The 13511-nt window shown below is 35.4% G+C and overlaps 1 protein-coding gene across 6 annotated transcripts in view; it reads right to left on the bottom strand.

The window, feature by feature from the left end:
• Window positions 1–13233, bottom strand: part of LOC134212658 (protein borderless) — a 55470-nt gene extending 42237 nt beyond the window's left edge. The window contains exons 1-2 of one of the 6 annotated variants that reach the window (XM_062690698.1): window positions 12813–13233; window positions 65–501 (exon numbers count right to left, since the gene is read on the bottom strand). In XM_062690698.1, the coding sequence (XP_062546682.1) occupies window positions 65–325 (261 nt within the window). In that variant the 5' untranslated portion in view covers window positions 326–501; window positions 12813–13233. Of the gene's footprint in view, window positions 1–64; window positions 517–12812 lie in introns of those variants that run through there. The other 5 variants (XM_062690699.1, XM_062690702.1, XM_062690696.1 and 2 more) reach the window with 5 other exon arrangements.
• Between the last annotated feature and the right edge of the window lie 278 nt (window positions 13234–13511).

Below are 13511 nucleotides of genomic sequence, written 5' to 3'. Positions count from 1 at the left end.
TTACCTAATACAGCAGGGCGTTTATCATAGTTAGTGGTGATTTTGTGATTTTCCGCAAACTTACATCCTTGTTCCAGTGCAGCACATATGGGATGGGATCGTTTTTCGGGAAATCCACTGGGCAGTTTAAAATGACGTAGGATCCAACTTTGGCCTCCAGATAGACAGGTGGCCGGTCCTCCAGGTATGCTGAACTTTGTGGTACTACTGCGAGAGCGATTAGTACTACCACCGCCGAAAGGGTCATCCTTCGTGAATTCGTTAGCACATGGGCGGTTCGTTCCATCGTGGGACTGATACTGCGGCGAACTAATTGAACAATCATGAAACTATTTTACACTTTGAACACACTGCCGTCTGGTGATACACTTCAATTTAATTGCGCATTCTCGGTCAAACTTTGAACACTGATCGGATTAAGCATGAAACAATATGAACAACCTGTTGCACCGTTTGTCGACAAACAGCGATGAAACCGACTCCGAGCAAGTTTCACTTCCGCTGCGTGGAATTATTCAAATTGGGTAATTAGTTTGCGCTTTATTTTTCTCTGGCAGAGCAGTCTGAATGTTGTCTGTATACTCGTCGCACAGTGGAAAAAAAATCCGAACAAAACCACTTTCAATTAAAGTTTATCTGTCATTTATTTATTATTCGACATTATTTCTTGGATATGAACTACCGGGCATCAGAACCACCGGGTGAATTATGTTCCTGAAAAGATTATGATTATCCATAATGTAGGCAATTAAGTTTGTCCAGCTGGTTCAACTTTGAATGTAGATTCAAGTTATACCTCCATCTTTGGCAGAGAATTTATAACAAAATTATTGCAAATTTTGTTATTTGTAACACATATTGATATAATTGTGATAAAAATTTGTTAGGACTAACTAGTCGGGTTTCCACCACTTTTTATGTAACACAACAAGTTATATTTTTGTTCAATTAATAACATATTTAGTAATAATTTTGTTAAGCATAGAAGGGATTTTGTTACGATTTTTGTTATTTTAACTACTAATGGTACATGTTTTATAACAACCGCTGTTATAAAAAATTGTTGTAACAGAATAACAAGGTCTGATATAAATCTGTTACTATCTACTGGTCAGGTTAGCTTGATCAACTGTACACATCGTAGTTGCTCATCATGATTGGTCGAGCAACACACAGATAGAAAAATCCACTGAAACTTACGCCAAAAATCATGCACATAAATGGAACACCATTGTTGGCGTAATTCCACGCGGGATACAGCCTAAATGTATACAATTTTTGACGTGAATCGTCAATATTGCACACAAGTTGTAAGCAATCTTGTTAGGAAGAGGACCATTTCAGCGAAGAATAGCGTAAATTTCCGCATGTCAAGTTTTACGCGCTGTTTACTTTTCATTATTTTTTTCTGTGCAGCTCACTAAAGTCACTATTTTCGCACCGACGATTGCAAACAATTTTTTTAAAAATCATTTTTACTTAGGTACTATTATTGACAACCAAATCAACTGTAAATCTGATAGTAATATATGAAATTTGAGAAACCAAAAAAAAATCTTGGTGAGTATACCATAAAAGGTCCATATGTATAGTGAAAATCGCTAGGTCAACTATGATTTTCATTTTTACGAATGAGTCTTGTTAAAATGCAAAGTACTGACCTCGAATACACAATACTGAATTGAGGAGTATTGAAACAATTTTTATTAATTAAGAGAACGGTTGTAGGTAGGTCTAAATATCCTCCTGTGACAAAGATAAAAAAAACTGCTTTAGCTACTTGATGCAACAATGCCGACATCGAGCGAGGTTTCTCTACGTCAGGAAGAATAATCAGCTATAACAAATCGATGACGGAACACTTTATAATTATTAATGATTCTATTTAATGATTTGAGTGTATTACTTCTACGTGAAGTTAAATGATTTAAAATGACATGGAAATGCTAATATCAGCTTCCAAACTTAGACGTAAATGTTCATGATGGAATTAGAGGCGAAAGTATAGAATTGATGGTTCCGTTAGGGTACGGCAGGCATGAAGAATGTTTTTTTATAGAAGTCTATTTGAAAGCGAGCGGAGGGCAATATTTGTGATGGCACATATCGCACGACCTTCCTTCTGCCAAACTCCCGTATGAAGGGGGAGGGAAGAATATCAGTGTGCCCAGGAATAGAAATCCTCATGATTTTGTTATATTTGTCTTTTCTTGATTTCTGATAGCATTCTCGGTAAGGATATAGAAAGAAAATATGAGTACTACTAGTCTCCAATGTATGAACTACACCGTAATAATGCTAATGCAATTTTATACTCAGTACCTGTCTATACTTCGTACAAAAGACACTATTTGATCAATTTTGCTGTAACTGTAAGTCACTATTTGGTCACTTTTTTCGTCATTGTTGGTCACTAAAGTCACTATTTTGAACGGCATTTATCGCTACCAACCCTGAATTGAATAATCTTCTTGGGTTAAATAAAAATTATTCTCATTGTACTTGCTTCGGAGTTTCCAATTCATGACCAATAACGATGCTGGTCACGTCCTCACAGTCAATTTAGCATGAAATTTGATACTCATTGTTATAAGAGACCGAGGAATGCTCTGCATCTCTGTGAGCGCCACGGGAAAGGAATCGTTGGTTAGTTTAAAAGGTAATTTATGTAAAGCAACTTTGGCTTCAACTAAATATGTTCTAACATATTTAGCAACTTTGGCTTCAACTAAAATTTGGCGACTAAATATGTATTGTGAACGAAGTTCGCGTTCTCTCGGATTATCTGCGTCCCACCAGCAGCAACATGATAGATTTCGCACTCATATTGTGCAAATAGTCAAATACCGTGCACGCACCTAACTTTGCGCAGCTCCTAACTTTGCGCATTTTGCGGTTATTTTTGATATAGAATGCGTTTAAATTGAATTTCGAAATATAATTACAACTAGTCAGCACAATATACATGTAATTATAACAGCGCATGCATTTTGCCGCTGTTAAAAGACAGATTTTTTATTTTAATAGTTGAAATTTTTTACTGAAAACAGTGAAAATGATCAAAATGGCGTGTTCTTAGCATAATTGGACACTTCGGGTCTACCCGAAAAATTGTATTTTTGTTAATTTTTACATTCGGTGACATCTTATTACACATGGATCGAATAATTATAATATTGTTAAAGCCATCTAATGAGAATTTGGTTTGTTATTTATATTTTTCGTTAAAATATATTATGCGCAATGTTAGGAACCGTTTTTTAATACAGTGTACCTAATATTGCGCACAACTCGTATTTCTTCGATATTTTCAACATTTATGATATACCTCATCGGAAAAGAGTTTGAACAGAAAAGTACTTTTGTTAGCTGTGGTCAATGTACATAAATGAGGCTGTACATACACCAACAGACGTGAAAACATACTAAGTATGTCGAATCATGAGAAAATGATGCCGAGCATCCTCATTTTCTTAAATATGCTCATATATGCCTACAAATAGAATGAACATGATTTGTAATAGTAGTATTAGTTGAAAAAATAAAATTTGGTTGAAAAATTCTATGATAGACGCTTGCTTCGTGTTAGAAATTTTCCAAGCTATGTGCGCAAAGTTAGGCATATAATAAGGGGTTTGCTTTGAAGTTCAATTTACTATTTATTACAAATTTTTGTACCAAATTTAGTTCTCGAACATTAATATGATAATAATACAACAGCATGGAAACTATTTCAGGTGGATAGCTACTTTTTGTAAGTTGTGCGAGTTGATTAAATTTTGAATTTCCTTAACTGCGCAAAGTATGGTGCGTGCACGGTAATATCACAAAATGTTAATTTAAATCTTGGGAGCTGTATGTATATTTTGATGATTCGCCGAATATTGACTGGTGAGTATCTTCAATCCTCTGAACTTTTTATTCTTACTTTTAGGTAAGATTCAAATTGTTGTTTGAACGTAAAATGTTGCATTTTGTTTGCCTTAGGGCCTTCCTAACGCTAAAGCGGTGCTTTCCCATGCTCTTAAGCCTGGTTTGAGGTCTAAGTCTGCCGTTCTACGCATGCTTGTACCCAATTCAAAAAACGACAAATGAGAAAATGACATTTGAATTTGAACACTAATTTCCATTGCTGACATATAATTGTTCATCATGTTCATAATTGTTCATATTGACACATAATAATTCCATTGCTGATATATAATGAAATATAAGATTATTACACCACAGAACCATTCAGAAGACTTAATTTCATTGAAATCATTCTTTTTTTTACTCACAAATATAATTTGCGACAACGATCATGAAAATAGTTTAGCGGGACAGTTAAGCTGAGAAATAGAGCACTTCTTTTGTGATTTCTACGCATATCAGCCCCGTTCAGTGCATGATTTTGGGAATGACTACTGCGATTGATATATATCTCCACATGCTTTATCTATGGAAGTGAACCATCCACGTGGTTAAAGTGATTATGTCGCTTAGAACGAGTATTGTACAAATTGCTCCCATTAAACCAGGGCAACAGGATAAGTTTGGAAAATCTAAACAGAAAATGCTATTTCAATGTGTGTTGCTACATAAAATAACAGAATCCGCCATAATGATGAATTTAATCACCGCGAGACAATTATGCGTACAAATTAAGCAATGGGACAAATAGACTGGATGTTGTTTTCAATGATTTTCCGAACAAAGTTCAAAATCTGTTAGAGTTTTCTAGAAGTATTCATCAAAATAGAATGCTCTATGGTGGAAAGTCAAAATCCACAAAAATTAACAAGGAACAATTATGCGTACAAGGGCAGATTAAGCGAAGGTGAAGAAATCGGCCTCTAACAAGAAAGAGTCGTTCAAAAAGACTTCACGAGGGGCCTCGATTCCATGCCACGGCTTTGCTTTTTTGACAAAGTTATACTGATCTGATTCATATCTTATCACATTTACACATTGAGTCGTACAACTTTTGTAAAAAAATAGGAGTTAAACACTTTTCGATTTCTGTTAGATATTTCTAACAAACCACTGAATACGTTTTAAAAAAGAAAAATAGATACGTATTTGTCGACAATCGACATTAGACAGTAAGCGCTAACAGAGAACGATTTAAAAACAGCTTCATGATTTTGTTTAGCGGCGCAGCCAAAAATTTTGATAATATAAATTATGGCTTAAGTTTAAATTTGTTCCGAAATTCCGCGGAATTCCGTTATATTTCGTCAGAGGTTAGTTTTTCTAGCTAAATGTTTGTAATTTAGTAACGAAACAAAACCAAGAAATCAGATTTCGCCATGCTCAAATTCCGCGAAATTCGGCGGAATTTCGTTTCGAACCACCTGAAACGAAATTTTTCGAAATACCGCATATGCTTACATAGGGGGAATGACGGCTTTGGCAGGTTTTGTTCTATTATTGGCAGGGGGGTTTTTTATGACTGACTAGGCTCAAATTTGGCCTAAACATTCTTTGCATATCAAAGAATATTGTGGCCAAATTTCATAAAATTTGGTCGACAAAAACCCCCCTGCCAATAATAGAACAAAACCTGCCAAAGCTGTCTTTCCCCCTAATACAAATTAATGTAAGATCTACCTAAGATATCCAATTTTTTTTCTTCAGATTTTGCAAGGATCTTATACAGAAAAATATTAAAATCTGCCATCCGCTTGTTGAGTGTACATATGAAAGTCTTTTGTCTTTTGTTAACAATAGACGCTTCCGAAACTTTTTTTGGAACCTCCAAGAAGGTGAGCATTTATAATTCCAGAAATCAAGTTGAACAAAAGACTATTTGCGAGTTTTTAGTAACATTACCTATATCCATTTAAATTGTTTCTTTTTTCTTGAGTTTCCTTCATATTTTTTTCAGCTGGTTACAGCACAATATAGCCGATTGGAAAGTGTTTGTAAAAAAATTAAGCACAGTACCAGTGGAGCTTTATCTGTCCTTTTTTATTTTTTTTTTATTTTTTTTTTTTTGCTATCTTTTGGCGATTTTATCGGTGTTCCAGGAATATGTTCAAGAATGTTTACTACTGGATTGGTAGTTCAAGATCCGAACTACATTCACTGTAGTAAATACTCCTGAAAAACTGCTGAAAAAATATTCAAACACGCCAAAGGGTCGTTTTGCCCCGAGGGTGCATATTACCCCAGTTTTCGTGAAATTCATTAGATTTTTCTGGACAAATTAAAAAAAAAACTCCCGTCTTGTCTTGCAATTGCAGTCTTACAAAAACTCCTCCCCCCAAAAGAGTCTACGTGGTTTATGGACATCCTCTTTCAAGAGGCCCGGTGTTCGAGAGCCTCCTTTAAAAAGTCCCGGAATCCTCCTTTCAAGAGGCCCGGAAGCCTCCCTTCAAGAGGCTCAAAATCCTTCGTTCAAGAGGCTGTATAGTTTCACGAATTTACTTAGACAGGGAACTTCTGTCCAGTATTTGGTACAACTGTTCACAAAAACCTGATTTTCTCAAGGAATTGGCCCCCGTGTTGAACTTAATGTAACGTTAAAAAAACACATTAATAAAGTTTAAAAAAAACCCAGATTAATCCACCTAGCGTTGGTGGTGCCTTCCTCGCATTTAGTTACTTAGTTGCATTTAGTAACTTAGTTGTACGAGGACTAAAATAAATACTCCCCCTAAAAAATTAGAAAATTCCCATAAAAAAATAGAAAATTGCCAATAAAGAAATCAGGGTATGAGCAATAAATAAATATAAAATTTCCACAAATAAAACAAAAATTCCATAAACAATTAAAAAATTTCCACAAAACAAAAATAAATAAGCACTTTTAAAAGCAAAATTGCAATTATATAAGAAGAATCTTCCATAAAAAAAAATGTTCCACGAAAAAAAAAACAAAATTTCCATAAATAAATCAATATTAGCATTAAAAAATTACAAAATTTTCCACAAAATGATCAATAAAGAGCAATAAAAAAAATTCCATAAAGAAATATAAAAAAGCAATCAAACTGTGCTTTTTTCGGTTGTATGTCAATGCCCAGAATACCAATCCCCAGAATCAGTTACCCAGAATGGTATTTCCCAGAATTCCATTTCCCAGAACGACCAATTCTCCAGAATGATATTCCAGAATGAAAATCCCCGAAAATAAATCCCCAGAATGACCCATTCCCCAGAAGAAAAAAGCCCGAATGACCCATTCCCCAGAAACCAAAAACCCAGAATGACCCGTTCCCCAGAAAAAGGTATCAGTCTAAGAAACTATGTTTTTCACTGTCATTTCTATAAATTAAAAATACTAGATACTACATTTCTATGCAAAAATACTTATATTGAAGTACGCATTTGCCCGGAATAAGGCAAAACGACATATGCTGCCCTATTTTAAAGCACGCATTTGCCCGGAATGGAGCCCATTTGATATGTTTGTTAGGGCCCACATATAATACGAAGAATATAGATTCATTATACTCTTTGTTCATATTGGGGGAAGCCCATATGGCATAATGCCATTTGGCATAATGACCATTTGGCATAATCGTTGAAAAGAGTATGAAATTCAATGGGTCGTAAGAATATATGATTTCCATTTTTAAAAGTATGTATTTACCTGGAATAAGACAAAAGAGTAGATGACTCCTTCTTTGAAAGTATGCGTTTGCCCGGAAAAAGGCAAACGAGTAGATAATTACTTCTTCAAAAGTATGCATTTGCCCGAAAAAGGTAAAAGAGTAAATCACTCATTTTTTTAAAGTACGCATTTGCCCGGGATAATGCAAAAGAGTAGATGACTCCTTCTTTGAAAGTACGCATTTGCCCGGGATAATGCAAAAGAGCAGATGACTTCTTCTTTAAAAGTATGCGTTTGCCCGGAAAAAGGCAAACGAGTAGATAACTACTTCTTCAAAAGCATGGAAAAAAGCAGAAAAGTAAATGACTCCTTCTTTAAAAGTACGCATTTGCCCGGGATGAAGCAATTACGAAGTATTCAGTCTAAGCTAGGAAATGGTGCATTCTGGGGTATGGTATTCTGGGGATTAGGACATTCTGGGGAATGTCTTTCAGGGGATAGAGGCATTTTGGGAAATGTCTTTCGGGGGATTGTGGTATTCTGGGGAATGGTTTTCTGGGGAGTAGTGCATTCAGGGGAATTAATTTCTGGGGAATCACTTTCTGGGCAATGGGTTTCTGGGGTATGACATACAATCCTTTTTTCTCCATAGATGATCCGTTCTTTAAAAGCGTTTAAAGTTCATGTAAAATTTCATCAGCTTTATTGCTTTCTTGTATTTTTTTTATGGAAATTTTCTTATTTTTCATTGCTCTTTCTTGATTAATTTATGAAATTTTTTTAATTTTTTTTTGAAAAAAAAATGTTTGTTTTGTGGAAAATTTTGTAATTGTTTTTTGTTAATATTGATTTATTAATGGAAATTTTGTACAAATTTTGGAACATTTTCATTTCTTTATGGAAAATTTTTCTTTTATAATTGCTATTTTTGCTTTTAAAAGTGCTTATTTATTTTTATTTTGTAGAAAATTCTTAATTGTTTATGGAAATTTTGTTTTATTTGTGGAAATTTTATATTTATTTATTGCTCATACCCTGATTTCTTTATTGGCAATTTCCTAATTGTTTATGGAAAATTTCTAATTTTTAATGGAAATTTTATTATGCTGCCGATGTACGAGAAAGGCAAAAAGGAAATGGCCAGTTTTCAATTAGCTGTGAAAAACACCCTACGATGTATCTTCAAGTTTACAAAGCATATTCACCAAAATTGCTTTTGACATTGGTCACGGTGAGAATTTCTCCTGGGAATTGGGTTCTTATCATGTGACATATAAAACATCAGCATTCTCCTGACCAGAAGTCTTTCCAGATAAGTAGAAAAGTGGGCGCTTGCAGCACCCAGAAGTATTCCCAAGTATCTGGTTCTTCAACATTCAGTCAGATCTTAGTTTAAATCGCAGGTTGTGACAAATTATCGGCGGCGGCGTGATAGTTCATTGTCAGCCAGCGGCAGCGGTGTGGATCGATGAGAACTAATGTCAAGCATTAGCCATTTTCCTATTTCTTTTTCGAAAAATTCTTCCATGAATTCCTCCAAAAGTCGGAAGTGATACTTTGTTTCTCAAAATTCCTCAAAGAATTCCTCCACAAGTTCCTCCTGGTATTCTTCCAGAAGTTCCTCCAGGAATTGCTTCGACAGTTCCTCCAGGAATTACTCCGGAAGTTTCAACGGAATTACCTCGAAGTATTTCCCTACTCCAGAGATTTGTTCAGGAATTCCTCCGGAGGTTCGGTCAGGAATTCCTCCGCAAGCTCCTCCAAGAATTCTTCCAGCAGCTTCTCCAGGAATTCCAGGTTTCTCCAGGCATTCTTTCGGAAAATCTTCCGAAATTCCTTGTATACAGAAACTCCAATAGGAATAATCTAGAAAATTCCTCGTTATTTTTTCCAAAAATTCCAACGATTATTCCTATCGAACTTTCTTCAATAATTTCTCCAGGAAATATTGCAAAAATACTCCGGAAAAAAAATCTTCATAAAATTATTCGAGAACCCTACAGAAATTACCTCGAGAACTCTTATCGAATTTCCTCGAAACTCACGGAATTTCTATAAAGCCACCTCCCACCCACGTGCCATTGAATTCTTCCGGAAGTTCCTTCAAGGAACCTCCCGGAAGATCATTCAGATAATAAAATTATTTTGAGCGGAATGTCTTTACATGTCATAAGACAAGTTCGTGCAATTCCATTGATTTCTTCCATTGGATTGTACCATTGACAGATACGTATTCCTACCTCAACAGTAAGGCCGTCTTCAGTGTTTTGTACTTGACTCGACTTTACTGTTGAGGTCAATCAAAAATTAAATGGAATTATACGAACTCGACTTATGACAAGATAATTTAGGATTTTTTTTTCTTTCAGGAATTCTTCTAAAAAATTCTAAAAAAAATCATCAGCAAATTCATCTAGCTATTTCTTCCGGAAATTTCTTCAAGAACCTCTTATGAATTCCTCCTAAAACCCCCTTGCAGTTCTTCTGAAAATTATTTACGAAATTCCCCGGATGGTTCTGCCGGAAGTCTTCTAGAAATTCCTCCTCGAAATTTCTTCAGAAATTCATCCGCAAACCCTCAAGGATTTTCCTTAAGCTATTCCGAAAAAAAAATCCACCAGGTACTGCTATAGTAAATTCCTTTTTCTGAAAAACTTTCGGATAAAATTGTTTTATGGAATTATCCGAAGCAGTTCCCAAAGCATTTCGTGGGGGATTTTCTGAAGAAATTCCTGAAAAAATCTCGAAGGAATTCCTGGTTTAAATGCCTGGAGAAATTTTAAGATAAACTCTTTTAAGAATTTCGGACGGAAATATAAAGTGGATTTGATTAAATTGAAAATGGAAAAAGTTACATCAGGCTGAAAACACGAGTAAGGCTAAGCAGATAGCGGTTACCATTAATACGCTCAAAAGTAAATAATGTTAGTCACCCGTCGGTAAAAAAAATATTACCATTATTGTTTAAAATATTGACATAAATTTACCAATGGTATATTATACCATACTACAAGTTTTTAAAAAACCAAAAAGTGAAAGCTTTTTTATATAAATACTGTATTAAATTAATACAAATTTGCTAGATTTCAATACTATGGTTGTATTGGGGCTGGAATGGAATGAGGTAAGCCCCCAGTGGAATGGGGTAAGCCCCCAGTGGAACGGGGTAAGTGGAAAACCCAAGTTATCTTGACTTTCAATTGTGATGAGTAGTGACATAAAATTAAAATCAAAACGGTAATTGCTCTGACTATCTTTTTTGAATAATTCCGTTGGATTAACTGAATAGGTCCCAAGGAATTCTTGTAATAGCTAGGCAAGGGCTGATTTTGCCTTCTCGAATACTAAGTGTATGTAAAGTCTATATGTTCGCCCCAAAGATGAACTTTTTAGAGGAATAATTAGACTTACAGGCTATAATGATGTATGTTTTTGCGTGTTTGTACGTATGTGTGTATTAGGGCAGTTCAAATTTCAAAAATGTTCGAAAATTTCAACTCCCATATGTCTATTAGCATCATTTTGATAATATAGGAGTCCTGGCAAAATTTCAGGCAATTCGGTGGCCATTTAGGGGTGGCGCGAAGTCAATTTATGTTTATATGGAAATTTGTATGGGAAAAACTTAAAATTAATTCAAATCCCCCTACAACTCTTAAATCGTGATGAAGTCCAATAAACATCCCCAACCTCTATTTTTGGAATCTATTTGAGCTCAACCAGTGGGTAACTCATTAATTTTGATTTATATTTCCACTGCTACGTTGAGGCTAATTACACCATTTTAGCCATTTATCACATATTCACACTGTCAATAGAACCGTTCAATCCACTCATAACTAATGTGTTATCCAGAGGTCTCATTTATATAGATTCCAAAAAGGGTGGTTGGGGATGTTTATTTAAATTCATCACGATTTGACAGTTGTAGGGAGACTTGAATAAATTTTAAGTTTTTCCCATACAAATTTCCATATAAACATAAATTGACTTCGCGCCACCTCTAAATGGCCACCGAATTGCCTGAAATTTTGCCAGGACTCCTACATTATCAAAATGATGCTAATAGACACATGGGAGTTGGAATTTTTGAACATTTTTTAAATTTGAACTGCCCTAGTGTGTATATGTGTAAAACACGTACAAAATTATCACGTATTTGCATGCACTTATTCCTAACCGATTTGTTCGCAACTTCCAATGGATTTAACTCAAACTTTTTAGAAGGTGTGAATCAATCACCGAAACGTTGGCGATGATTTTATAAGAATCGTTTAGCTATTCTCGAAGACTGCAGACCGAAAAAAAACCCTTTCTAGTTAATTACAAATATACACCCAATAAGCGTATGGCAGAAACTTATTGAAATTGTTCAACATTTTGATGTATACAGAAGTTGGACAGAATGATCGGTACAGGCAAAATTTTATCAAAATTCAAATGACCATATCTCTGTGAAATATCAACCGATTTCTTTAGTTCAATCAATGTTAATTGCCTATTTCCGGGACTTGGACATCAATTTTACAATGTTCTGAAAACTCTGATATGAATATGTACATTATGTAGATTTTGATTTGAAAAATGTATTGGAGGTAACCACTTTCCTTCGATGGTTAAAGTTGGTCTAGCGTACTGATACATTTTTATACATTTTTCAAATCAAAATTTTCCACATAATGTACATATTCACATATGATTTCTTTAGTTCTTCCATGGTTCGATGGGAAATTCATGTAGTTTTAGGAAACTTGGTCGAATTAGATTACCGGATACCGGAGATAATCCGAATGATTTGAAAGCATGTCAAAAATGCAATTTTTAGGTCGCTTGTATTTTTCACATGAGAGAAATATCGATGTTTTACAGAAACTAGAGCTTTCCCTCAGTTGATTGATATATTGATGACTTCGTTACACGCTAGATCGCTATCAAGGCCTATAAATTGTGCCGTCTAACTTCAAATCACATTTTTGCATATGAACCATAACTACTAGAAAACATTTTTGCACGAAAGGGGCAGAAAAGACCAATGATTAGGTTCGAGCTTGGATACCTTTTAATGAAAGCCGACCGGCGGTACATAATTTTTGCTTCACACTTCACATAGTTGAAATTAAATCATTTTTTTGTTTCGTAATATCGAATTATTTTCTTTTTGAATACTCTATATCGAACCTGCTAGTTAACTAAAACGCATATTTTTAGGTTTTGTTCGGCACTTGATTATTCGTTTTTCCGCTGTGCGTCGGTGCTATTCAGATTGCTTTACTTCCGTAGCTTTGCTCACTATCGTTTGTTTGACTTCCCGTACCGTTCTATTGTTGGTATTCAATCACTTGCTCTCGTTATGCAAATCATAGTGATGTTCACTATCCACTTGTTTCTTCTCCCTTCGTTGTTTAGCTAAAACTACGCAATAAATTTGTCACTTGCTGATGCTTTCTTCACAAATCACCGACTGAACTCCCACTAAGCATATGTCCAGCATATGTTAACGATCGTCAGCTAGTTGTGGATATCCTTCGTTCATGTTGCACCGCAACGAACTCTCGAAAGTCCCGAGAATGACTTCTTTCCAAAACGTCCGTCGCGACGTCGTCGTTTTCGTCGGAATCGCTCCCGTTTTGCAGTGGGATGCTTCAAGTGTCGCGGCTGATCATCTACTGGGACGGGTTATCCACCGTCGTCTGTTCGGGTCAGCTGTGCCACCGAGAGATGATGCTCGTACTAAATTGTATAATCACAACCACTAAACAAGCGATCGTACCGGTCTAATAGTGTAGTAGACGGCATATTCGCAGCCCCATAAACGGGGGTACAAGCGAAGATTCTTTACGGCAAGATGATGTTTGACGCATATGTAGGCATATAGCAGTTATCCAGAGTGACACGGACCAGAGCGACTATGATCCCGACGATGATAGCTCGGACAGATGGCAGAACACAGCGGATCTAATAATTTTAATTA

This window comes from Armigeres subalbatus, chromosome 2, assembly GCF_024139115.2.
Source record: "Armigeres subalbatus isolate Guangzhou_Male chromosome 2, GZ_Asu_2, whole genome shotgun sequence".
In the NCBI taxonomy this organism is placed as follows: Eukaryota; Metazoa; Arthropoda; class Insecta; order Diptera; family Culicidae; genus Armigeres; species Armigeres subalbatus.
Note: the sequence above shows the minus strand (reverse complement) of the source record. Positions and strands in the feature narration are given on the sequence as shown.